At 47.5% G+C, this 27562-nt stretch overlaps 1 protein-coding gene across 3 annotated transcripts in view; it reads right to left on the bottom strand.

Moving 5' to 3' along the window:
• Positions 1-27562, bottom strand: part of LOC128723506 (restin homolog) — a 32438-nt gene that overhangs the window by 2919 nt on the left and 1957 nt on the right. Inside the window, exons 2-9 of one of the 3 annotated variants that reach the window (XM_053817257.1) lie at positions 8798-8863; positions 6768-6881; positions 5916-5972; positions 4516-4911; positions 4254-4419; positions 3976-4159; positions 3709-3716; positions 3430-3487 (exon numbers count right to left, since the gene is read on the bottom strand). In XM_053817257.1, coding sequence (XP_053673232.1) covers positions 3430-3487; positions 3709-3716; positions 3976-4159; positions 4254-4419; positions 4516-4911; positions 5916-5972; positions 6768-6881; positions 8798-8843 — 1029 coding nt within the window. In that variant the 5' untranslated portion in view covers positions 8844-8863. Of the gene's footprint in view, positions 1-3429; positions 3490-3708; positions 3717-3975; positions 4160-4253; positions 4423-4515; positions 4912-5915; positions 5973-6767; positions 6882-8797; positions 8864-27562 lie in introns of all 3 variants that reach the window. The other 2 variants (XM_053817256.1, XM_053817258.1) reach the window with 2 other exon arrangements.

Below are 27562 nucleotides of genomic sequence, written 5' to 3' on the forward strand. Positions count from 1 at the left end.
CTGTCGACTTCGACGTCCAACCTTTACGACTGATCGCTTCAGACTCCGGTGGTACAATGCGGTACACCACAAGAGCGAACCATCGCACCCTGAGCGATCACCAATACAGTGACGACAGGAAAATTATAGATTAAAGCTATATCCACCCGCGCCATCGCTTATATACAGCGTGGTGGAACCAAAAGGCTTCCTGCTTCGTTGGCACGCTGACCAAGTTTGGCAGGCGCCTGAGATAATCGCCCCAAGACGTAAAGGCGCTCGCCATCAAACGGTAATGGTCTTTGAGCTGCCAGTTCCGCACCCATGAGAGCGTTTGCCAATATCAGATTCCGCCTCCGCAACATGCCACACAGGAAGGTGGAGATTCCGAAGTTATGCACTTGACAGGTAGGCAGGTATATAGAAAATTCCCCAACCCCCTGTGTGTGAGTCTCGACCCCATGTGGCACCGTGGAAGGGTTTAGACATCGCGTTGAAGGGAGTCAAACCTACTCGAGATGGAGATGCTTCGTCTCCCGCAGTCTTCCATCATCAGCACCTTCTACCGGCACGCCACTAGCATTCGACTGAGTCACCTGAGTGGCCCAATAAACGAATGCATAAACGCCCGCCATCCAAAAGCACCTGCGAGCATGTGATGCTGATCCGTTTTTGGGTATACCCGGCGTCGCTCGTTCTCTCGGTGGGCTTTGGGTTTTGGGGTGAAGCTCGTAAAATCGAGCTCGGGATCAGGAAACGAGGTGAGTCGCGCTTTTAACGACCAAAAGTTGAGACGGAACCTGTTTACTACACGTCTGTGGGTCTCCCGCGTCCACAAGCGCACGAACCGGAACAATTAAGTACCCATTTAAGCATTGTTCAGGTTTTCCTTTTATAGTGAAACGACTGTCAACTCGCTCCGCATCTCCGGGAAGCGTTTTTTGGGTGGCAAATGGCCGAAAACTGAACAAGCGGACACTCAAAGTCCCGGCAATGTTGAAGATTCCCACCACAAAAACTACAGCGAACTCTCCACAGCACGACCTAATAAATTAAAAAATCATCAAAAGGTCGGCATGGGAGAACAAGCCAGCTTCAACAAGCAATGAGCAAAAAAAAAAACACTGCCACAACTTTGTTAGCGACTCTCGCGACAAAGTGTCACAAACCACGAGGTCCACAGCCCAACGGAGATGATCTCGCCGTTGGTCGGTTGATGGACCGCATGACAAACAGGCAATACAATTGACGGCCAATGAAGAACGATGAAGCTTTCGATGAGGTTGGAGAGCTATCGACAGAAACCACTTTACGTCGGTACGGTTACGGGCAATATCAGATACGACGACAGGCTGACCTATCGCACCGTGTTACATCAGAATTACGCCGACGTTGGCGATGTCAGGTAAGGGTCTTTCGTGGAGGAGCTATGAAGTCACCCACCATCACCATCCATTCCGGGTGGGGTTAGATCCCGCGTTAGGGACGTGCGATACCACATCTCCGCGAATGTCGCAATAGTCACCTGATGACTGCAAAGCAACACCCGACGACCGATGCCAACCTACGACACAAAGCTAGCACGCTTGTGACCCGCTCTAGCGATGCATTGGTTCTGAGTGTGCACCCAATGCAACGCGTGTATTGAAACAATTTGCATTTGCACTTCGCTTCAACCGTCGGTCGGTTGGTGTGTGGGTTGCACGCTATCGCGAAAAGGTGATCGATTACAATGGAAGTGCACACTTGCTCGCACGTCAGCCCAGAGTTGGTGTGGTGTGCATCGGAAAGGCGCTCGGATGTAAATTAGCGCTTGGGAGCGCTTGCAGGTTTCACTTGAAGCGATTCCCGGGCGGCGCATGCTCTGTCGGTGAGCAAAAACCGCATTAAACGCCGCCCTCTGGCTCGGGTGGTGCACAACAAATCGTAATCGCCATCGTCGTTCTGCTGCCAAAAGGGCCTTACGCGGTCTGGGGCCTGATATGGTAACTGACGACCGAGTACGGCCGTATATGGCATCTTGATTGTATTGACCAGCGTTTGACCGCCTCTTGATCACTGCGGATCGTTCGATAACTGGGTCTCTCGTTCACTCTGGGACGAGGCAAGTTCAACCGATATCGATTGTGCCGTAATCTGCCAATTAAGCTCCCTTCTGAACTGTCGTTGTTGTCATATATGCTCTACTGAGTTCAGTTTGATGTGATGATTTTTCGATTAAAGCCTCTCGGTTCTTTGTCGGAAACTCAGGCTATTCCTTCCTAGCCTATTTGTGGATGTCTCTCTATAACAGACCTGACCGAAATGGCGAAATTGTGCCTTCTGGCCACGTGTCGACCATTACGCGTGGAGCAGAATTTTCGGTGTCGCTGGACCGGCGTCAACTCGAACCCGGACCGAACACAAAAGTAATGAATGCACGTCCGTTATGCTTCATCATCGTGGAGAGGCCACGGTCAAGATCGCACCAGCTTCACGCGACAGGCTGTCGTTCAAAACAAACCCACCCTTCAACGAGCCTAGAATCCAGCTGCCAACAACCACCCAACGAGTTGGTGGAGTTTTAGGTTAATGAGAAATGATTGTGCCCGAATTTTCATCGCCAGTCGTCGCCTTCCGGTGACCGCTTTGGTGTCACAAACAATCGTGCCCGCATTGCGTCACCCTGTGACCCTGGTGGGGTTAACCGTGGCCCACCCGAGTGCGTTGGTGTTGGTCTCTGTCCTTTTCCGGACCCTGAGAACATTAAAGAACGGATCTGCCGATGTCGGAACGGGACGAGGGAGCTTTAGCATAAATATTCATCCCCTTGCCGGGCGAAATGAACCGTTTTGTATTCCTCTTCCGGATGCCACTCGACGAGCCGGAGCCGGGTTTAGGGGGCTTTGAAATTGCTCAAACAGTTAGCTAAGAGAAGCATTAGATATTTCGAGAGTCAATATTTACACGGCAATTTTGCCTATTAAAATATTCATAGAAGCTGATTGATAAACCATGGCGAGAAATAAGCAATAATTGTGTGTTCAAACGATTCTGAACAGCTGAGCGGAATGTTCTATAAATAACAAATTAAATGCATTATCTAATCGTCCTTAAACAGGAAGGTAACTACTTAATTATTACTAGTAACTTAATTTACTTATTTATGTACACAAAAATGCACAATTTAAGCCCTTTCATAAAATCCCACTACACTCGAAAACAACAAACAATCACAGCACATCCATAAGTAGCAACAATTTATTCTTTGTAACCTCTATTAGCATCACCTCTTGCCTAACTGGCGGTTAATTAGGACGGGGTTTGATTAAAGTCAGTCGTGTTAGTAGTACACTTCCGAAAAAAATGAGTAAAATAAAACTCCCCCCCCCCCCCCCACAAACACATCACTCACGTAACGGTTGCGAAATGAACCCGAGAACATACACCAAATCATAAACAGGGTCCTACCTGCAGCGAAAAGGAAGCTTTCGGCGTCGACGGCACTGCGCTGCTGACCGTTGATTTCCTCTGCAACAAAGCGGGCAAATCGGAGATGGGAGTGGACATTTGGTTAGCATTTTGGAGGTTAGCTTTCGTCCTGTTGGCGGAGAGTTGGTGGAGTGAGAAAAAAATGAACCCCTACATGCACCAACCGGACGCGGTCCATGTTGGGAGGGTTCATTTTTCTCTCTCTCTCTCTTTCTCTCCCTCCGGACAACAAAACTCCGGAAGTTTGATCTATTTCGCTTCCTCCTCTCCGACCACTCGGGTGGCTTGAAATTATTCCACGTTAATGGGCTCTCGCAAAAGTTAGAAATTAGTTCGAAAGAAATGAAACGAAACAAAACAACAAACACACACTACGGTATCGAAGCGATAAAACCTCCCACGGTATCCTAGGGACACCTCGAGCCAACGGGAAGGATCTTGCCACGCCACGCAGACCAGTCCTGTCCCAAAAGGACGACGGTCCTGCGTGTTGCCAGTTCGATTCTACCATGCAGCCAGCGATACCTGTGCACTCATCCGAAGCCGAGAAGTGGCCGTGGTGGCGATCGAGCTCATCGTGGCCATCGAGTTGAGCGATTCCTTCGAATTGGCCCGGGACAATCGGGCGGACGTCTTGCGGGCTGACGGTGACAGCGTGACCTTGGCAATCGGCACAAATATACCACACTTGGCCGGACACTCGAAGTACCTGCAAGCGAGGGAAAACAAGCGCACGAATCACGATTAGCTACACGTCACCCACGCAACGAGCTCGGCGGTCGATTTTCTTCGACCAAACGCACCTGACTCCCTCGACTGTGCCATCATTCTTGCCGCTTGCCTCATCCAACTGTACGCCGCACCAGGTGCCGCTGGAAAATTGCGTTTCCCCGATGAATTTCAGGATGCCCGGCCGGGAACCGAACCCGGACGATACGATAACTCGGTCGCCAACGTTCAGTGTGGCCGCTTCTGCCAGGCACACGGAAGCGTGGAAAGAAAAACGAATTCAAACGCAATTAACACCTCACTCTTCCCTCGACTGGCGCGCGTGTATGTACTTACTTCCGGCGATGGCCGGTGATTTGCTGGCGTAGCTCTGGACGCTGTGCGTTGGCGAGACGGTACCGGATCGAGCCGGTGACGTCAGCGAACGGAAGCTGGCATCAAGTGGTGTGGTGACGGCGGAGTCTCCAGCCCCACCGCTGGCCAGGGCGTCTCGGGTAAGCCGAGTAAGCCGTGAGAAGACGCCCTTCTTCGGTTCACACTGGAAGTAGCGCTTTCCGGCGACTGAACCATCATTCTTGCCGTTCGGTTCGTCCAATACCACGCCTGCCCATTCGCCTGGGGCAAAATGCGTCTCGCCGATGTAGGCTATCTGACCTGGGCGGATTCCTCCGACCCAGACACGCTGGCCGATGATGAAGCTGTCGGTATCCGTCGTCAGTACGGCTCCTTGGTCTGTGGGGGAAAAAAGAGGGTGGTTTAAAAAATGGTACCGATTCTTGGAAAAGCAAGCACGCCCGAGGACGTCCGAGAGTAGGTCCTGCTGCCGAAGCGAGTTAGGAGTTAAGAAGCCGGGAAGCCGACGGTTCCACGAGTTTGAGGCTATTTTGTTTCGCCCATGAACATATTCGCATCACCAGGATTGGCGAGAAGGCGATCATTATAAGGCTTAATTGGACGTGATGATTTATTTTCACCTGCATTAGTGAGCTACGGATTAATTTTTTTCATGAAGAAATATTATATTGAATTACATTATGTTTCACGAAGAAGTATTATCACTGCTTGGGATGCTTATATAAGAATCAGCCTGCCACATCTACGAAAATATTATGTATTATATAGGCTTATGGTAGGTAGAAGCATCAAATTGGAACATCGTAATAACCAAAGAAACGAGGAACTTAATAATTAACCGAACAAAAACTTTCACCACGTTGTACTCTAATAAATGAACTTTCAACTTTTGATTTTTGGTGCAAACATGCAGAATAAAAGGCAAAAATGACTCACAAACACACCACAACCACCACACAAACCGTAAATTTACCGCTCTATCCCTGCACCAAACGTTATAAACTAAGATACGAGGGAAAAACCCCGCAAGCACATGCATGTTTAAGGATGCATATGAAGCATCAATTAGTGAGAAGCATGATGGGCACTTTTCGAAGTCACCAGCACATCCACCGAGGTGTTGGTGACTCCCATAATGCCCAGGCACGCGTATTAGTTTCCCGTTTCACGCTTGGCAGCAAGGATTCGTGCGGTAAGAACGCTTTCCCAGGAGCCGGCACTCTTCTTGCGTGCATGCACGTAAAACGAGCAGAAAATCAGCGAAAGCGAAGCATGCCGATGTTGGCCCGACATGCGATGTTGGCTGTTGTTGGGCGGCGCGGATGAGAATGGGAAGCAGAGGTACCACCACACACCACCAGCCGGAGCAGACCTCGATTTACCTGAGCTTCGGCGTCTTCCGGTTGCCTCCCAGTACACATCGGAGCCGGTGGAGGCGCCTGCATCGTGGAAAGGGAGCAATGGTTTGTGCCATAAATACCAGCGAGTGGTTTGTTTTCCCAGCAACGGTGATACGAAGGGATGTACGTGCACGTGAGACAACACACAGGCAGAAAGGCGTAACGGAGAAGGCGGGAACGTAATTTGCAGCCGCCACGTTGATGTGCATTTCAAGTGTTGTGTGCCGCGAAGAAAGAATTTCACCAGGACGATGGAAGCGCCATGCATGCCGCAACACACGCGTACACAATATGCAACCACACAAACATACACACACAAACATACAGCAATGCAAGGAGCGAAATCGTGTGCATAAAGCGACGTACGATGCAGAGTGCAGGGAATGAAACGAACAAGACAAAACTTTTAAAATATAATACAATGTTACGAACAAAGGCCTACTTAAATAATTGCTATACCCCAAGGAGCGGCTTAAAACTAATTCCACTACTAACGTCATTAATTACTCGAATTATAAAGGCATGCAATTATGAGTTCCCTAATAACGTCTACTAGATGATGGCTTTCATTCAACAACAAACTACATGGTTCACATGCACGGGAATAAGATTACCGAAATAGAAATAGACGGGATTTTCGAGGAAAATGGATTTCAAGGAGCATGCAGAACTCGTTATTCAGACGCGAAACGAAAATCCTAACGATGGAAAAGAAAATCCTTCCTGCGCATAAGTCCCACACATATCCTGACACTCTCTTAATCCGCGTGGATAGAATTTTGAAATGTTTCTGTCCCTGTAATGGCGCTGGCTGTATATCATAACGCTACTTACTGGAAGTCTTGCGATCGGAACGGAAGCTTTTGAAGCCGGAATCCGGCGAGTGGGACGATCGAGCCGACACAGGCCGCTCGAACGCCAGATCGGTTTCGCTTTCTTCGTCCACATCTGCTCGGTTGGAAACGGGTATTGAACGTTATTTTTTTGGTGTGTTTGAAAATTCATTTTTCAATTCCATACGTTTCACCCGCGCAGTGGGTCAATCGGTCGGTGGGGCAATCGGGTGGGCCAACACACGGGCCATGTTGATTTTGTTTTATTGCGAACAGGTGCCACACCAACCCAGGCCAGTCGACACGATGCAGGTTAATTCCCGAGCGCGAACAGCGCGTTGTGTTGCGCGTGACATGTGATTGACACGTTGAACGATGATTATTATTATTTCGATTTGTTGTCACGTCGAAATAACGTGCATTACGTGAGTTTGCGATCGGGGTTTTTTAAATACGTATTTACGTAGGCCAATGCAAATAAAAATTTGGTTTGTTCGTATGACAAATTGACGCGTTTGACGAGGGGGTAGTGATTGGTCGTTAGTAGAAGAAAAAAAAACACAACAGGAAGCCAATACAAACCGTACGTGTTAAAGATTGATGGATGGGTGGATGATCGAGTTTTCGAATGGGTCCAGTATGAGTATGTGATAAATACAATTGTGCATTTGATTTGTGTGCATTTTCGATCGAAAAACACCGGATACATCAAACAATAAAAAAGAACACAAGATATACAAAGAAAAGAATAAAAAAGAAGAAAGAAAATAAAAGAAGAAAGAAAAAAAGAAATCAGACACATGCATAACTACAATCTACAAGCATAACACTACAATTTAAATATACCATAATTTGAAAATATTCAACGAAACCTATAATATCTCTTCCACCTCTTAAAGTATCGTGCAACTGTTCAAACTTATCCTATAAGACTTGTGGCTTTAAGATCAGAGATAACACTCCTTGCAAGGAATAAACGCTTTCATATGTAGGTCAAGAACGCACTCCAACCATAACGAACCATTACACAATTTCGAGGCGGGAATTCTCTACGTTCTACGTATTTGTCGTTTGACAATTCAACCCGTCAACGGCTACTGAAACCATTCTCACAAAGACAAAGCCCGGGACAAAGCGTCGCGAGCGATCCAATTTCATCAGCCCTTCGGTTAGCGCCAAAGGGTTAGAGCGAATAATGGGCGTAATTCGATCAATGTTCTCGCCTTCGGCGGCTCCAGCAGGTGGCTGTGGCTACGTTTGCCACCTGAGACCCTCGTCAGTCCATCAATCACCGTGGCGATTACAACGATTACAACGGCAAACGTGCTAAAGAGACTGCCGCACGCGATATCAAATAACGTGGTGATGGAATAGGGCATTCGCTTCCCTCCTTACTCATAGTCGGGGCTCGAAGTTTCATGGTATTGATCAAAACTCATAACTTTACCAAAGTTGAGAGTTTTGGAAACGTAATTAAACTTGCTGATACCAACAAAATAGGCATTTGTTTGATTTGAAATTGTAACAGAAAAATGAAAGAAAACTTCTCAAGAGCGGCGATATCGAAAATGAACTTTTTTACGGCTTCGCGTGCGGCAAAAGCAACAAACAGCAGAACAACTTTCAAATGCAAACGTGTAATTCTTCGCCATTGTGCCGGAAACGAGCATTGATTGTAAAGTGAGAATGGCAGGAATTATGCGTTTCGGAAATTGAAAACATTGACAGCGACGACGAAGAGACTCGCAAGGCGGCCGGATGTTGGTTTTGAGCTTTCAGCCAGTCATAATCACTTCGAAAAACGTTCATTTCACAGCGCCTCGATGAAGGGCAAGGAAATGGCTAGGGAAATATCTCTTTCAAACCGAATGAACAGCAGACGGATATCTCAATTTAACGATGGGAAATTGCTCTTCTACTGCGTTCCGTTACACTTTAGATACATTTGAAAGGAAGAGCTTTAATGTTCTGTGCATAACTTAAAAAAAACAACACACACTCGCTAACAAAATATAAAAACAAATTTCTTACCTGGTAGATGTGATTTGTTGAAATCGGATTCGCTCGGTCGTCTCATTTTACTTTCGGGGGTAGTGTCTGATATCGTTGTCGCGAGTTTAGTACAGAGAGTTTTTTAGGGGATGAATCATTTTTCCAGTCAGTGCAATGACATCCGCACACACAAACACGAACAGCAAGCAGAGGGTGAGTAGCATAAAATGAAAATGAAAAAATTGAGACGAAAAAAAAAACACATAAAACACACATGCAAACTGAAGTAAGCTTTGCCGACGTTTGGACACTCTAAATGGTACACGCCAAAATTAGTGAACTAGTGTCAATACAGAGCCCCAGCTAAAAAGGGGAAAATAAAAATCCCCCCACTGAAAGAAACACCAAATATCGAAGAAAGAGCAAATCGAAAAGGTGCGAAAAGTCATGCTATGGAAACAGGGGAAAAATCGCAAAAAATATAAACGAGGACACGATAATGGCAAAGCAAACGTTGCAACGCTGAACCTGGGGTCGTGAGTGTACAAAAGCTCTTGTGTCGAGAAATGTGGAGAAGAGCAAATGAACAAAAAAAAACTAGAAGTTAACTGATGTAAAATACGATTGCTTAACCAATTTTATAGTGGCTAATGAATTAGAAAAAATAGCCAAACCCATGAGGACACCTTTTTCGCCAGTGCGTTCTGATGACTATATTAACCTGTGCATCCAAAAGGGAAGCATCCAATATAAGCTTATCGCTCAATTCAATAAAGATTACCATCATAACCATGCGCAATAAATCACCGGTGCCATTGAGCGAACCGAACGAAACACACCCAAACACGAACCATAAACACATGTTTACCATTCAACAACCCTTTCAATGATGCAATATACGCTGCGATAAGAAAATCAGCGCTCAAAAGCTCCCTCCCATTTGGAACTCCCACACTTTGGCACCTTTGGTTGTAATAAATTATTTTAAAATGCGCGCATTTGGAGGATTCCACCGTTCAACAAAAACACTTCACCCATCACTTCGATGACCGCATCGGATCACCGTTTCGAGGGAGTTTTCAAACGATGGACGCCCTACGATACGGCACCATTAGTCACTCAATCTCGAACGGATCAAACAATCGTAAACTATTGTTACTAAAGTCCCATAAAACCGAAGCGCCCCACACGAGAGCGCACAGATTCCAGCCAGAGAAACCGCTCGTGCGGTCGTCATCACCTCCAATTTTGTGGAACTAGTGTTGACCCATACATCACGCCGTCGATAGGGATTTTTTCACCCTCTACCCTACGAGAAGTCAGGCAACGTTTCGTGACGTGGCTCTCGAGCGGCGAGCTTGCGTAGGAGTTCTTGGCCGTCGTGACCGAGCAAACGTTAGAGCACAGCATGCGGCGGCAAAGGCGACCCATCGAAGGGCAACCACATCTCCGGTGGTTCGCTATGGTAGGCTTACCTTCGGTCCAAACACCAGGTACCGTCATTCCCAGTCGTCAATATCTAATAAATCGCCGTTCTGGAGCGCACGCAAAAAATGTCATATTTTTCATGCCCCACCAAGCACGCACACGGGGTGGGTGAGCAAGAAAAATGGCTACCGGAACTGGGGGATCGTAATGTTGGAGGTGATCGTGTGTACAACGCTGTCGCCCGGTTTGCAGAATTATTATAAATGTTTCCGTCCCAAATCCCTCACGGAGGCTAACGGATAAAGTTTTGTCACTGTCCCCTGCGGTTGGGCCGACTCGGTAGGGTCACCGCAACACCTTCGCACCGATGCGATGCTGGTGAACCACGGGGGGGAGTTGAATAGTGTGCTGATTCACCATAAATTACAACCGGCGTCATAATTCACCATTCTCTGCCAGCGGGTTTCCCATTACCTATCTGACCGCTGGAATAGGAGATATCCGGAGCAGGCAACCAATCAATAGGTGCGAAAGTAGAGCCGTGACCGTCTATCGGATATACAGTGCAGTGCTAGTCTGCCAGGAAATGTGAGTAGAGCCAACTAGTGTAAATTATTCCACGATCGATAATTTGGGAGCTGCTCTAACATCCCACTCAAAAGCTCAAACATATGCAGCATCCAGCACCGATTCTCCGATCTGTGTCACATGATGCTTTTCAATTACACGCGTCCGTCGTCGGCTAATGACCATCCGCAGCATGCCTAACTCCGTAACCAAATTGATGGGAACGAAAATATGAAATACTACCTCCCCAATCCAGACAGCAGGTCTCCGGACTTTCGGTCATCAGTCACCGGACGTTGGTCTCCATGGTGTACGCGTTGTTCATTAGGGTCTGAAGCCATTTTTACAGTTTTTTTTCTCCACCACATCCACGTATTCGCATCCATTCGTCAAGAGGAGCTTTCAAAAAACGCGCCCCAACACTTGAGTTGCGGTTCGCTTTGCGAAATGCGCGCGCCTGACCGAAAAGGGGGCTTTCTAGTTGACAGTTGTCAAGTGGCATCAAACTGGGGTCTGCAAAATGTGTGTAATGGTTGGCACAACAAAAAAAACCTTAAATTTTGCACTTCACTCCAAAAGGTGGCTTCTGAAAGCACCCCCAAAGCGACGGAAGCCCATTTGACCGAATGACATCAGAAAACGAACTCGAGAACTATTCACATTCCACAGAGACCGGGGAAAAAGTGCCCGCGTGTGTGTATGGAGAGTTATTTGCAGATGTGAACACTGTCACACGGACCCAAATAAATAATCAAAAAAAAAATAGCAAAACCTGAATCTCACTTCCAGAGGCTCTTCAGGCAGCATCTGCAAACCGGCCGATTGTTTGAGCCCAATGTAAACAACCGAAACGATGGCAGAAGGCTCCCGGGCTCAATGTTCGTAAACTGGTCGCGGTGGAACAGGTTTTTTTTTCTTCTCGATTGCTTACGAAATTAGCATGTTCATTTTGTTACATAACGCGGACTTCTGCATGAACTTCACGCTAAATAGAACGCTTAACGCGTTCATCGTTTTTAACAGTCGCCCTTTTAAAATGCTTACCTCTATAGCATAAATGTTTTGCTTTAATTACCAGCAAGACCACCGCGAGCGCTTCACCACGAAACATGACCCTAATTGACTCCGGTTCAATTAATCAGCGTATGTTTGAGTTGGTCATTAAATTGCCTTCGAACGGCATCACCACGATCGACAATATGTTTGCCAATCAGTGTAGCATATTTTGCCATAACACACGGCAGCCCGGGTCGTAACACAAACAATAATATGGTAGCCACCGATACCGAAAGCAGTCGCACTATTGAGCTGACATTGGTTTGCCATTTTCTGCTAGATCCTCTCCGCACAACGTCCACATGCGACGGGGACAACCATAAATTACCATTCGCCTGCCAGCTGCATATCGAGTGCATTGGATGACCCATACACACTCGCACGCACGCACGATAGGCATGCACCTGACCCTAGCTGAATGTAAATGCAAAATGCCATTGCCAAGTTCAGGGCATGGATGTCCTCAAATGGACGTGGGTTCCTGCTGGTGAGTCGTTTTTCCTTTGCATAACACCGGCTTTGCAACACGGCGACGGAAAGGCTCCAGTGGCACCTGAAAGTGGCCGAGCTACGAGGCAATTGCTTTGAATGTTGCCGCTATCTGATTTTCTCACACTATCGTCATCATCCCACGTAAAATCGTTGACCAGAAGCGACAACGGAACGATAAAAAAAACAGGTGGGAAAAATTACCTCTCGTAATCCAGCGCGCACCGATGATCTGGAAAGGATTGGTGCTTTAAGAGAAGCGTGAAAAACACACACATACAATTATAGAGACAAGAGTAGCACCAGTGAACGGAAGTGCACAACCACAGCCTGGTGTTTGTAGACTTTGTGGACTTAATTAGTGTAATTGGTGGTCAGGCTACTTGTATACTTTCCAGATCTTCAACAAACGATAGTACTTTGTTGTGATCGCTGGCATGTGCTGACGCAAAATGCTAGTACGGTTGCGAAAACATCGGATCATAAATTTTTCATTTCAAAAGCATTCACCAGCAAATCTTTGTACTAACCAGCCAGTCTTACATAATCTAAACCCAATGTTCATGAGCCCAATAAAGAGGTTAATTTCCTTTATCCTCACGAACATCCCTACAGATCTCGTTTCGTTTTTCCTCAATCCGTTCCAAGATCGACGCAGTCATTTAGCCACACAACCCAAAACGACCTTAATGGGAGTAGACACGTTTTTCCTGGCTTCATTGTATCAAATAGTGGTGGTTCCGCATTTTTCTTAAAACAACCGTTCCATAGCAAGCCAACCGGCGTTTAGCAAAATCGTTGGCAATTAAAAGCACGACGTGTTACGCTCCCCGAGCGCTATTGCACCATCCGGTAAGACTATCATTACACTCGGAACCGGCCACGGGTTCTCTCGTGCTAGTGGAATGCATTTTACGCCCGCTTGCATCTACGTGTGGGTGGTTAGTGTGCAACTAGTGGTGGTGGATCTCGTGCAACAGCTGACTGAATTTCCAGGGTGTGCATTGAAATATTGAAGTGCTGGTACCTTTGAAACTTTTCACTTTTTGTTGCTTTATTTTCCAGCAGCTACTAAATGCTTCTGCCAGTAACGTTTCAGAGGATTTTCTTTTTCGCACAAAAGTAAGCTGTACATGGGAAAAAGCAATCATCCGAAGCGTGCAGGCCAGCACGGCAAAAGAACCATAGTCCACCAGAGCACGAGTCCTTGGCAGCATAAAATAGAATTCGTTCACTTTTATCGACGGGGTCAATTTATGCGGCTGGCCATGAAGCAGTTGATTGTAGAGCCTGACCAGCTTTAACATCGTTACAAGAAACATTCCTAACTTTACGTAGTGAGAAAACATCAACAAAAAACCCCATGGTGCGTAAAAACATAGCTTATAGCTTTATTTCTAGATCAAACATTTCTCACAATCTTTAAACCGTTGCAAAGTAGAGATGTGCTAGGTTCCATCAAAAAAGCCCAGTTTTATTCGCACACCTGTACAAACAATCGCTTGAAAAATTAACCATTCTCCAAAAGCACCCGCCGGTCAGCCATTCCGACCCACAAATGCGCCCCACAGTCGAACCGAACCGTCCGGAAACGGCAAAGGGTTGTGCCAACAGCACAATGAAGCACACAAATAGCACAAGCTCATTGTGGATGAAGTATCACATCCTTCAGCGAACGAACCCGAGCGTTCCAATCTCAGCCACGACTCTCTTCGACCGGTCGCTACCAACAGGTGGGATTGCTCGGCTAAAGCTTAATCTCGATGGACTTTCGACGCGAAATCCGGTCCAACGAATGGCATGGCGTGGAAGAAACGCAGTACCATTCCGCGGTAACTGCTCGTTAATTAGAGCAGATCCGTATCTTGGCTCTGTGTTCTGTCGTCGAAGGTAACTGCAGCTCAACGCGGAATGATTGGCAAATTCCGTCCCGTGGAAGGTGAAATGATGAAAGTGAGCGTAATTTATTGTGGTCGCATTCGCACAGCCACGAGGGAAATGCAGGATGCTGGATATTATCCCATCGAAGCACGGCTCCCGGGTGTTTTACGGGGTAGATTTAATGAATCATTTTTTGTTTGAAAAATACCATATTTCCTGCGGTAAAAGCACATCCACACATCAAACATGGTTTGAATTCGGTGAAATTAATTACTGCAGCATTACAACATTCTCGCCTTTCAGGCCTAACGAGCCGGCAAACAACTTCAAACATTATGATTCAAAGTAATTTTACAAAAAAAAGACAATTTGGCATGCTCACGAGGTTCATCAACACAGTTTCCATTCACGCACCACCTGCAGTAGCAATTCGTCACAGTTCTAGGTAGCATGATTATACGCAACATTCATTCAACGTGGTGAGCGTCTCTTTTTTTCTACCGATCTTAAACCGTTTTTCGAGAAAAGCTTCGAGAAACAAACAGCTCGCCGTCCCACCCAGCGAGGTGGCGGTCATATCAACGTCAAAGAGGCTGTTGAACTGGGGAAAAAGTAGCAATTTATTGCCCTCCGGCATGCGGCTGGCAGGCTCGATTAGCACCAGAGCACGTGTAAAACAGCTCACCCAGCCACCCAGCTATCGTCGGCCGATTATTCTAAACCCGTCAAAGCAATTAGCTCGCTCGACCACGGCCAGTTCATGGTGTTTCCCCGGCTAATACACTTCCCTTGCATGCCGAGGATTCATGTGAACTTCCGCACATGCTATGTTAATGAGGCGACTTTTAGAGTAAATCACGTACCCAAACCGTTAGCCGGTTCCGATGTGTCGCTGCCACAACCGGCGTGCGTGTACAACACTCAACTAGCAGGGCAACTAATCTGTATTCCAGCAGTGGATGACCTCCGACCACGATCGGTACCGATCGTACATGGCGTTTGTTCTCGCGTTTGCGCGCGTTGTCTTTGCATTTAGCCTCGATGGGCACAAAAACTCTCCCAACGCGTACGGCCATTTTGCACAGGTACGGCCAGAAAAAGCGCACACTTATCAGGCACGATTCTGACACGGTGTCAATGTCAATCACGCGCCAACACGGAATCACGCACGCGGCCTGGTCAAGCTGAGCCGCGGCTAGGTCAGGCAGCTGACGGGAGCAGAAAACCGTCAATGTTCGTCTGCAAACGGTACACCCGAAAGCGTTTGGACGTACCGTGACAGGAAATCGCCGCATGTCGGTTGTCTAACAAGTGGCAGGTCCGGTACGTTTGGGTGCGCATATCCGATGTCAGGTGACGTCGACCTAAAAGCCGTGAGATGATGCACGGAAACAGTATCCGCCAGCTACTGAGGTGCTTCATTAATTTTTGTGCATTTTTTGGGGGCATGTTTGTCCAGTACATTTAAGCAGGGTAGAAGTTTAGGATCATCTCCTCCACACCAACTATATGGGCCTATAGAAGGGCAGAATAACGCGAAAAAACACGTACTCACGCTAGACACAATCCTGAGACTTGTTCAAGGCCGCATATAAACCCACAAAAGCACCCACGAAAGAAAAAACAACCTTTTTCCGGCAGGGTGAAGGCAACGCACCGTCAACTTTTCGCGACGGTGTGCTTGCTATTGTTTTCCCTTTCGGTTATTGTTTTGACAAACTCTCCTCGCGTGTGGCCTTTCTCCTGTCTGGCCCGACCGGTGGAGGCATTTTAGCACATCACCATTCACCATTCTTCCGAGCCATTCGCCGGAAGATTGAGTGGCTTAACTTTTTTTTTCATGATGGTCTTCTAATTTACGCGAGCATTCGCAACAATCGAGGGCAACCTGGGCGAACGGAACGAGCGACAAAACGACCCGCAGCTAGTCGCAACGACTTGCAGCCTAACCGGTGGGATAAGGCCATAACTCAATCGTGGATTTATCGCCTGCGTTCGCGGTGCAGCGTGAGGATCCGGGCGAAGGATTCACCGTCACGATTGCAGGCAGCTGAAAAAGGAAACCCCTGCGCGTCCGTTCGCGGGGCACGAAATAGCCCATTGTTGTTTTCACGCTCCGGCAGGTTCCCATGGTGGTCCGCGACACCGCCGTAGTGGTGGGTTTTTGAATGAGTGGTTAGTGAACTTTTCGCACAATTCACCTTCCCCCCGGCGAGCGGAGGGAGAAAACAATAAAAATAATCCGTAACGCCACCATATTAATTAACGTTCGGATGGGGCAATAAAGGCTGGCCACGACGGGTCGTGCTGTGATGGAGAATCGTGCCTCGACTAGCCAAATGGTAGAAGGGGCTTCTGCTGGTGTCGTGGCTGCAAAGTTTTTGCCTCGAAATGGGTCTTTCCCTCCCTTATGGGGCTCTGTAAACAAAACAAAAAAAAGCGCGACAATAGTGCTGGTTGGGCTGATTGGGGTGCAGTGAAAAGGTTGAGCAGGTTCGTGGATTCGATCCACGAGTCGGTTCTTGCAAATGGTAACAGGTTGCGCACTCCAGGAGTAAACCGATAGCCATCCGACGACCGCCAATGCCGAGCTGGTGGACGTTCTCTTTCGTTTTTTTGTTTGTACCACCGCCTAGCAGAAGGCCCCACCAGAAGAGAATTACGCTCAATTGCGGCATTTGTCACGTTATTAAAACAAACACGTTGCCATCAGAATGGAGGCTTGGTACGTGCCAAGGACAGACAAGAATCGGATTACAAATTATCCCGCAACGAGCTGTCGTAAAATTCTGTTAAATTTCAAATATCACATTACATCGAGCCAGCAGGTTATGCTGCTAAGCGGCGTCGTGCACAAAGCAAAAAGCACAGCCACAACAGACCGAATTTTGACAACACCAACAGGGCTTCAGGCTCTGTCAGATCTTATCTCATCGTGTTACAATCCACTTGGTGGGCTTGTCGAACGCGAGAAAGCCCCAGCAGCCCAGTTCACCCGTACCGGTGAAACGTGACGATATCACAATGACACCATTCCTTCCCCAGCCGTTCGAACTCCGGCACTTTCATGCAACACGCGGTGGAGTATTTTGCCTACTTACGAACCATTCCAACTACGGGGCTAAAAGTGTTGCAGCTCAAAAGAAAACCTGTACCCCGATGTCCTCGATTTTCCAGACCCCTTGTGCTTATCTGCGTTTTCCTTTCTCTCCCCCATCGAAGCTAGTGTTATGAATGCTTATGGCAAAGATACCGACCAGCAAGTGCGCCGTACGAATGGCGCTTTGCGTTTGTTTGTTTGTCGAGCAAACGGACCGCGTTTGTTTGCTTGCTTTGCCATTTTCGCGCACCGCGTCTCATCTGCTGGTTCGGACAGTCCATCATCAGCAGCTTCCGCTTCGTCACTTTCGAGAGCGATCACGTGGAGGAAAGCAAAATTGCACACTTACCTGAAACGAAAGTGAGGAGAACGAAACGAACGAAAGACATTCGATTAGGCAATTGATTAGGTACTCATTAGGGTGCTTCGAGCCATTTCGGGACAAGCGTTTATTAGCATAGTGTATACACTCATATGAACGAGACAGGAAACCAACAGAGAAAGAGAGAGAGAGAGAGAGAGAGAGAGAGAGAGAGAGAGAGATCCGTCCACAAACATCCGCATATCGAGGTTAGATAAAGTAAACTAATTCCAGTACACCTCACGATTCCCCGCGGACGTCGAACGCGTGCGCGCGCGCGCCGAGAGTCGGACGGATAAATCAATTTCACTTTCGGAACGTGACCAGCGAGGCGGCAGAGCCAACGAAACCGAAACACGGACGTCAGCGTACCTCTGCACCCACACAAATCGTAGGACCACGGCTAAAACCGCGCTCAGGAGGTGGTCCACATTTTCATTAGTCACGATTATGAGAGCTCTGGAGGGTTTTCGGGCGGAACGAACTTCGCAAGCGCACGGTAAAAGCTTCACGATCATAAATTTATACCCTTTTCCCATCACCACAGAGCCGTACGTTAGTGCAACGAAAGGTTTCACGTGCACTCTACTTGGCGCCAGAGAAACAGATAGAGCGTTCGCGAACTAGCACAAATGCAAAATGGAGCAAACGGGTAAGAGGTCGGGAATAAAGCAAATCATCAAAATGGAAGAAGCATGTAGCTGAAGTCGATTGCGGTTTGAAATTGCGAATAAATCCCTATCAAGAATCGCGGACCGTTTGCAAATGGGGTAGATTTTATTGTGCACAGTTTCAGCGGCTTCTTTAGCAAACAATTCTTATTTCCAACGCTTTCTGCTCCAACTCCACACCGGCAGTAAGTTTCCGAGAGCGAAGAACTTAGTTGATATGATAATAATTTTCTCCACGAAATCTGATGTAGTATTTGCGCTAGTAAAATTTCACCCCTCCTCAATTTGGTGCTACAAAGTCGTCCGCATTTCCACCGGAAACGAATGCTTCTCATTAGCGAAACGATGAATCATTTCGCACTAGTTACAAACGAGGTTTATGGCTTCCTGCTTCCATGGGATTGTTGGAAACCCCGACATCCAACAGCACCATCACTCCAAAACTAGAATTTAGTGCATCTCCCCGTTGGGATGCGTTACTGGAACCGAAAACTGAATGAAACGCGCAACTCCAAGCGCGGCTGGTCCGTATTTGCATCAATTTAGCATTTAATGACAGCTACGCGGAAGATCTGGCTGACGAATTTGGCAAATCGTCCAGATCAAATAACCACAGTGCCAGCAGCAAGGAAAGAAACAATTTTCCGCTCCGTCGCCCAGCTCGCAATTATTTCGACGCGTGGCGTAGTTTGTGTTTATTTCGAGCCTGTGTGCATGTTTTTTTTTCTACCGCAAACATTTATCTCCTGACGGGGCGACCCTATGTCCGTTCCGCAGCGGTGCTTTCGATTATGGAAGCCTAAATTTATGGCCACACAGAGCGACTGCCTCACGTCATTTGAAGAGGAGTACAAAAAAAAGTCCGTTATACAGGCGACAGGAACCAGAATTTAAGTCAGAAACCGCCTGGAACAAAACGCAAATTCTGGTCCATGTTTTTCGAACTGGTTTGCATCGTTTTTTTTTTGAATAAACAAAAAAAAAGCCACTCGATCGTGAGCTGCCAAAATGCACGATTTGGTTGGCGGTGTGTGTGTGCGTGTTTTATTTTGCCTTCGTGCCCACATTTGGCACGATTGATAATATTCGCTGTTTAAGGAGGCGCTTTCCTTAAGACCAACCGACAGGCAACGCTGATTTGCCTACCGAAAATGTGCCGTTGACCAAAGCCGGCTAATGCCATTAGGCCAAAAGCGGACGGGATGCCAATGGCATCGGGTTTAATTTGCAACCTAAAAAATCATATTCGCCAAACCATCTTGTCACGGCGATAATGGACAAACCAAGTACGGTTCTGAGAAGAAATACGATACGTGCATGAGTTCGGTGCTGCCATCGTTAGGACCGATTGCTCAACTTTGTTAAATGAAACCGCAGAAAGTATGGTCTGGTTTCGATGTCTCTATCGCCCAGATGAACCTATGAGAGGAAATTATAAATGATCCGAATACTCACTACACTACTTAATATAACATTTTCGTTTCCATAGTACCGTGTCGCTCAAAACGATAACTACTCATGTCGTACAATGTTTAACATGAGACCGCTCGAAACGTTCCAAACGACCCATTTTAATCTGATCCCTAATTTTCATTACACAGGTCAGCAGAGCAATAAAATTAACAACGGCAATTGAGAAAGCTCGTTTCTCTGGTGAACATCCCTACCATATATTGGGCAGGATTCGGTCATAAATTGGCTGGTCTCCTCACGAGTGGACGTCAGTTCAGACGACGGCGGTATTCCATTCCCAGTGGAGCGGAGTTAATGATGTTCGCGACATTAATTGCATTTCCTGCCTGCGAACCAGGATAGTGGTGTTATCATTCACCGATTTTCGACGGTTTCATGTCGCAGGTGTGGACCTGTGCCACATCCCCAGCTATTGCGCATCTAGTGAGCAGTCCTCAACTAAACTCCAGCGTCCGATGACGCCAACCATCAAGCCCTAGGCCAGCAAACATCGCATGGACTTACTGCACCCCAGATCGCTTGAGACCGAGGAACGGGGCAGAGATTAATTTACAACCAATTATCGTCGGGGCACAACAGCCGACCCATAAAAAATAAACCCCGGCAGATTGAGGTTAGGACGTCGCCCGGTGACGTTGTCTGCCTTCATCCATCCCATCGGGAAGATGACATCAGTGGAAGTAATTTGCTACCAGCACAGCACAAACCGCGAAGCTTTGATCTTACCACACAGATATACAGCGTCACACCTACTACCGAACGCCAAACGAACGATTTTAATGTACGTAGGAATTTTTGCGCCTCACTTTATTTGCATTAAACGCCATGCAAATACAGAACACCGGCAATCGGGATACCTTCTCGGAAGAAGGAACGCGTATTAAACAAATTTTGGAGGCACTTCGCGGATGGGCAGTCATTGAAGCGAATGAAAGTTAGATCAATCACATCCATTCGAATGGCTCCATGTGACACTTTCAAGTGGCACTTCAAACGCGAAGACATCACCAATGTCCGCCCACGAGACTGCCAAGCTCCGCGGTGGGCTCGGTGCGTGACATAAAGCAGTATTTATCGATCGACGTAAACCACAAATTAGCGGATTATACAAATTCCCCACGTTGCGCCCAGCCTCGGTTCTCTTCGATCCGATAACTTTGCCATCGAGTTTGCCAAAGGCAAAGACAATTAATCGATTAGAGGGATTAACGCTCACATTTCGACCGCTCTATCACGGGTACCCGAAGAAACCGAGAAGCCTCGAGGGAGCTGCTCTCGAGCTACTTGATGTTTATATTTACTGCCACCGACGGGACCGAGGAAATCGGACAATTTGTCTGCGCAACGTACGTGAGCTGCGAGGCACAGAAGGCGAGCAACAATTAATCAAGATTTTGTAGTCGTTTCTCTTGAGGCCGCTATTTGGTTACGACATGTTTCACACTTCTTCGCCATTAGGACGATGGATTGTGTTGTTTTTTTTTTGTTGCTTTTCGGGCGATATTCGAGAGCACGTACGAAGAGCCCGAGTGGTTGTAAATCAAAAGATAATGAAATGTCTGTTTTGTTTGATCATTTTTTAAAGTTTCCTTTCCGGGAAAATTGATACCATAACCTCACCGATGTGCGCCGATCCCCGGTAGGTTATTTTTCATCGGCAAACGGATATTTTAATTTTTTGATTAACATATTTATTTCCGACAAATGATATGTTAATTGAGACCTATGCTCTTTTCGTCTGTGAAGAAAAAAAGAGTCTCACACAACCAGCTCGAGCACTACATCGCCACGCGTTAAATAGGGCAATTTGCGAGCAACGCGCACCAGCGAACTCAAAATCCACTAAAATCGCTCATGAAAATTATGGCTATTATGATAAAATGGCTAATTTATCGCCAATTTTACAGCAATCCCTCTGACCGAGCATCGGACGAGAGGCGTTCGGGTGGTAATAAACGTAATATAATGACCGACAACTCGTCCCAAAACACGGTTGAGTCATTTACACCGACCGAAAGTGCATCGAACGCCGTATTACATCAACGCAGCTTCCCATACGAGAGAGGGGCCAAACATGATACACGAGACCCTCGCAACGCAACAGCGAGCCCGGTCGAGGCGTAACGAGGCGGAAAAAGCTTCGCTTTCGATCAGCGCAACTACCAGGGTGCGATTATTTTGCTTTTCCCAGTGCGAGACCACCGCCATCGCGATCGCACACGGTGGCTTGAGACAAGCCTCAGGGTGCACTGAAATACGCGGGATGCTTCGAACGTGATTCCACGAATTCAAGTACAGCTTCGCGGAAAATTGCACAACCAGTAGTAGAGGGTAGCGAAATCACAACGGCATTGATTCCACATGCGAACGCGGGTTTGACTGACAACGTTCGTCATTTTCCCACAATGGTTTGTTGATCGAAGAATAAAATTCCTTCCGCTAGCTGACCCCAACATTGTGTTCCATCAAAATGCCCTAAAATACATCACCCAACTGCACTAAAGCAGATTAGCAGGATCAGCAGCGCGAAGCACGAAGAAGAGTACCAAAAATTGTCTCGCCGCATCGCGGGCATAATATTTTCTCAATTTCCTGCCCATTGAGGCGTTAAGACCTACAGTCAGTGAAATCGCACAAGTAACTTTCCAGCAACCCCCGAAATAGTCACCGATGAGGTTTTTTTTACCTCTCTAAAGCTCATGATCCCATAGCACTCCTGAAGCTGCGTGAATGGCGCTTTCCTACCACGGTACGGTTAGATCAAACCCATCAAATTTACCAACCGATGGGAAAGCCATAAACCAACGCTACTGCCGTTGGACTACGATGGTCTACAACGGAAGCCGGCTAGAATGTGGATTTGGTAATTTTCTCTTCCGCCGTTCGTGAGCGATACTCACGTTTGTTTGTTGGCTTTTTCATATTTTTTTCGTAGCTACCTACCACCAAATATCCGTGGTAGAAATGGGGCCAAAGTTGAGCTATCAATTTTTTCACCTTCGTTAAGGCGCGTCGGTTTCACCGCCAACCCAAGAAGTGGGTTTTACGGTCAGTTGCTAGCGAACATGAGCTGCGCGGAAACCGTGGAAAATTACCATCAGCATCGTTCTCGCCGGTGCATCGAAATAAGCGAACCGAGCAAATGCCGTGTTATGATGGGGTGGAGAAAAGCGAGCTATGAGCTCGAGGAGCGGAAGTAATTTGAAAGCCACTAACGGGGCACGTTTTTCGTTCGCTTCTATTCTACGGAAGTTTGACCGAAATTCCTGCAACCGCTAGTACTGCTCTATGTAAAGAGGCGAATGAATAGAAAAAAAAACCTCTTAAAAAGCTACAGTTCTCGCGTTAGAGCATCGTTTACGATCTTGACGATGACACAAAATTTTCATAACAAGCGCAATTTGCTACCCTCAACACGCAAGTAGAAATAAAATAAACCACATCTTAACTGTGATGTGCCTAATCTGTTTAATGCACAACCAGAAGCACGAGCCACCTTATCGAGGAAATGTTTAAGATTGCCGGAGATATTAGTGCACCGAAACAAAACAAAAAACGCCAGCCAAATGACGCCAACCATTTATGAGCGGTTTTTCTAGAAGCCTCCACCGTGCCGACAACGATAAGATCATCTTATCTGGCGTGTTGGTATTCACCAAAAATACATACAACCACCGGTGACAACATTCCTTCACAGGCATCGTCAGCTATCAGGAGGCCATAGAGAGCAGCATAAACACAACTTTCAATGTGCCAAACTACAACGCCTGATGGGCCGTTAAGATTGCCTTTAAGATGTTTGATCACCAGTGCTTTAGGGGTCGTGATTTGGCGATTTAAACGGTTTTCTCGCGTAAACGGCAAATACCGGACTATCGACAGCTTTTCGAAGCCGTAAATCCGTGCGATAGCTCGAAATATTTGTCTACACACCTTCCAATAAATGCGCATCGTTTTCTAACACCCGGCGTTGACTCATCGGTCGCGATATTACGACTTCATTTACATCCATCAAAGCATCTTCGCGCGGGGGTTGTGCCTCCCCTAGCCGGACTCCCTTAGTCAGCGACCAAATTCATCCGTCCAAATTTGGTGCACCGTGCAATAAAATACGCGGCAATAACGCCATTAGCGTAGAGCGGTTCTCGCGTGCCTTGCCTGCCTCCTCGTATCGTTTATTTGTTTTTCGATGGCATTTTCGGTGCGATTTTGAATAAAGTGTTGCGATTTTGGAGATTTTCATTATCACCTGCACCGTTCCGCGCCCGGCGAGCCGAAACCGATCGAGCGGATCGACGTCGTAAAACTCTTTTTACTGTTCTGCCCGGAATTCGGGCCGGAGCGCTCTTGGGGTGCTACGATTTTGGACCCGTTCGGTTGAAATCCGCTTTAATCTTGCGCACTTTCGGTGGGCTTCCTGCCAACAGCGATACTCCTTTCGACCTTCCATATAAGGATGCCCGGGGTATGTTACATGGCGAGCGGCGAATGCCCGCGCCAAGTCATCCTTTCAAAAATAATATCTAACGATAAATTACTATAATTTATATCTCTCCGAAATCGCTGACGATGCAACGAGTCCGGGAGTTTAACCGAGCGTCACCCGATCCATCCGACTGGAGCATCAATCCAAAACAGGGAAACGTCGTGAAAATCCCTCCCGTGGTGTGTGACACATTTCCGTGTCGTGGTAGGGGAGGTTTTGATCCATATTAGACGATCGTTCATCATGCCTTTGGTCAGCTTTTGGGTGAGCTCCATCGCATTTTGGTGACGAATCGAGTGATTGAATTCCGATCGATCAATCCTCCCATTTTCGTTAATCGATGTAGCTTCAGGAATATATCGGTTAACGAATCAAGCGACACCCATCTGGACGATGTCCGGGATGAGTTCAATCGCCCACAACGCGCCTGTCTATTTTCCAGCGGCCAAATGCGTGACACCCGATGAGTAATCGACCCTCACGCCTGGTGTCACGCCTGGATGCGGTTGAACGCAATTATGAACATTTGCGCGGATGGCATAAATCACGCAACAATTAATAATTCATTCCCAGCGGAGTTGTTGGGAGCACCAGCGAAACAAAAAGGAAGCAACAACCATTGTGAGTATGAAGCGAAACAACTAACGAGCGGAGCTGCGATTCGGGAGCGGTCAAGTAAAACCCAAACACGTTCTGTACAAATTAGGAATACCCAGAGGAGGACTTTAATCAGGGACAATCGAGCCGTCGAATCGAAATCCCCTCCACCAGCTTCTCTCAGCCAGCAACGGACGTTCTCTATCGTGGGGGATTTGATTTTGCTCACAAAAAAAGGTCATACCCACGTCGTAGAATAGAGTAAGACACAAAAAAAGATCTATTGTGCAAAAAGTACCACCACAGCTCGACTGAGATGGTGCTGCTCGTGCTTTAGGCGACCCTTAACCAATCTAACTTTTCAGCTGCTGCGACATGGCTCATATTTAACCCTCCGGATCGTCCAAAGCCAGCCGAAGGAAAACAGTCTTCCACAACCACATGGTCTAACAGGCGGTCTAATAAAAACATTTTCGCAAAACAACTTCGTGACGGACGGAGTTGCTCAAGGTTGCGCCTCACGAAGCACCACCGACCCTTTTCTTCTCTCATCTCTCGCTTGCATGCGTGCTCATTTGACACTGATTTGACAAACTTGGCGGTGGTGCGCTTTTAAAGTACACACTGACATTGATCGATAGCCGTTTGGGACTCGTGGAACCTGTGGAACCTCACCTGATCCCGGGCTCCCCTTTGGCCAGTTTCTAACGAAAGTAACCCACGGCGAAATCGCTTGCAGCAACATGCCCACCGAATGGAACGCAAAATAAACATGCCAGCAGCGTACGAACCAACAGGCGGAAAGGTAGATGGCCGGGTTGGGTGCAACAACCACCGGGCAAATCAATCGCTGCTAGATCGAAGCAACTAGCGCAATCCAGCGAACGCTGCAGTTTGCAATCATGCTCGGGCTTATTGATGTTGATGAATCATGAATTTCCTTTCGCCGGGCCAGGAAGAAAATTGCAGCGGAAACGTGTACGTGCGATTCCGGTGTGAGTTGTCAAAACTTGACAGCTTACGAGCGATTGGCGGCGAACGTGACGAGCATTCATCAGGGTGGCTAGATGGGAATCTGTGTTTAAAATTGATTTATTGTGGAGGAGGGCAAACCAGAAATTCCCCCATCCAATACATGGCTTTGACGGTCCCTAGATTTAACGCATGTGAAGCACGCGAACGAACATTTATGCAACAAGTGCGACGAGCACGATTTACACGGGGCACACTCTTTGCAAAACGCAGAACGTTCTCGCAAACACGCTACGAAACGCAAGCAACGTTCATGTCGAATGATACAGCCGGAGGCTTCATTAATTGCCCCGGTTCGGCCCGGACAAAGCGAAGGCAGGTCGTGCTATAAATTGCACCTGAACGAGGACGAAGAAAATTTCACGCTCAAATGGCGACCGATGGTCGATGGAGGCGCATTTTCCAGCTCCACCACCACGCGTTCGTCGTTTTGGGCCATTGAGCAGCCTCGTTCAAGGATGTGCCACACAAGTGCCCCGTCGATTCAATCGATCGATCGATTGCCACGGTAAAAACAATCGACATACGGTGAAGGTGGCGGCAGTCGGTGCTGTTGGGTTGGATTTTCCCATTGTGAAGGTTAATTGCGAGGCAGTTGTTTAATTATCGCCAGCAGGAGGAAGCGGATCCGGGGCTATGGATTTCAACTGCGTCGAAACTCTCCCTTCGCCGTGAGGTCACACGCCTGATTGGGGGAGGTGTTGTTTTCCTCTTTTTGATCTTTCAATCGTCGTATGTTTGTGAGGGGATTTTTTCACATCCGACGTTGAGCGCAATAAACTAGAAACCTGTCCATCGCAAGGGTGCGACATCAAAATGTGCTAATAACGTATTGTTTAGCTTCCAGAAGTCCCTGACGTAGCGTAGGACAGAATCATTCACGCACATATCGCATTCTATTCTCGGCAGAAGTAGATATCTCCAAATTTGTGAAGTGTTATAGAATCAGTTGGATCACAAACCGCTCACGTGAACTTGGCTGAATGCCGTCGCTTTCTCGGCGATACACCAAACAAACCCCTTTCATGCAGGCGTTGAACGCAGGGCTAACAGGTCGACAGACAGCACCTCAAACTGTTTGATAAACATTGACAGACGATGGCGCAGAAGGCAACCCACCCAAGTGCCTGTGCTCGAACGCCAAGAGCCAATCGCATCTCATCGGGCTATCGTCGCCCACAATTTGCATATCTTTAACAATCGAACGTTCAAACAGAGCAACCACCTCCGTGGGTTTGTGCAGGCAAAAGAGGCGAAGATGTTCCCGTTGCCTTTGCCATACTTGGGCTATTTGGCTTTCGTCACTGTACACAGGCACCGATTATGACAACAAACCGGCGACAACGACGGTCCGGACAACAAGCTCGAGATGTAACCGAAACCATCCGGCTTCGGTTCCGGTTACCGGGCGGCAACATTGGCGCCATTTTGCTTCGCCGGTGCGCAACACGTACCCAGTGCTTGAAAGGAATATTGTCCCAGCCAGTAGGTGGCGGACGAAATTCGAATCCTAACCCCACCTACTCACAGGTCGGGCGGGCGAATGCTTCTGTGCGCAAAATCAGTGAAGTTTTTGCGGTTCGAACTACTCTACTCTTCCGCATTCGGTGTGTGCCCGAACCGTGAGGTAAACCTCATGTCAATTAGGTGTTTGTAAGGGGGG

This window comes from Anopheles nili, chromosome 3 (assembly GCF_943737925.1).
Source record: "Anopheles nili chromosome 3, idAnoNiliSN_F5_01, whole genome shotgun sequence".
Lineage (NCBI taxonomy): Eukaryota > Metazoa > Arthropoda > Insecta > Diptera > Culicidae > Anopheles > Anopheles nili.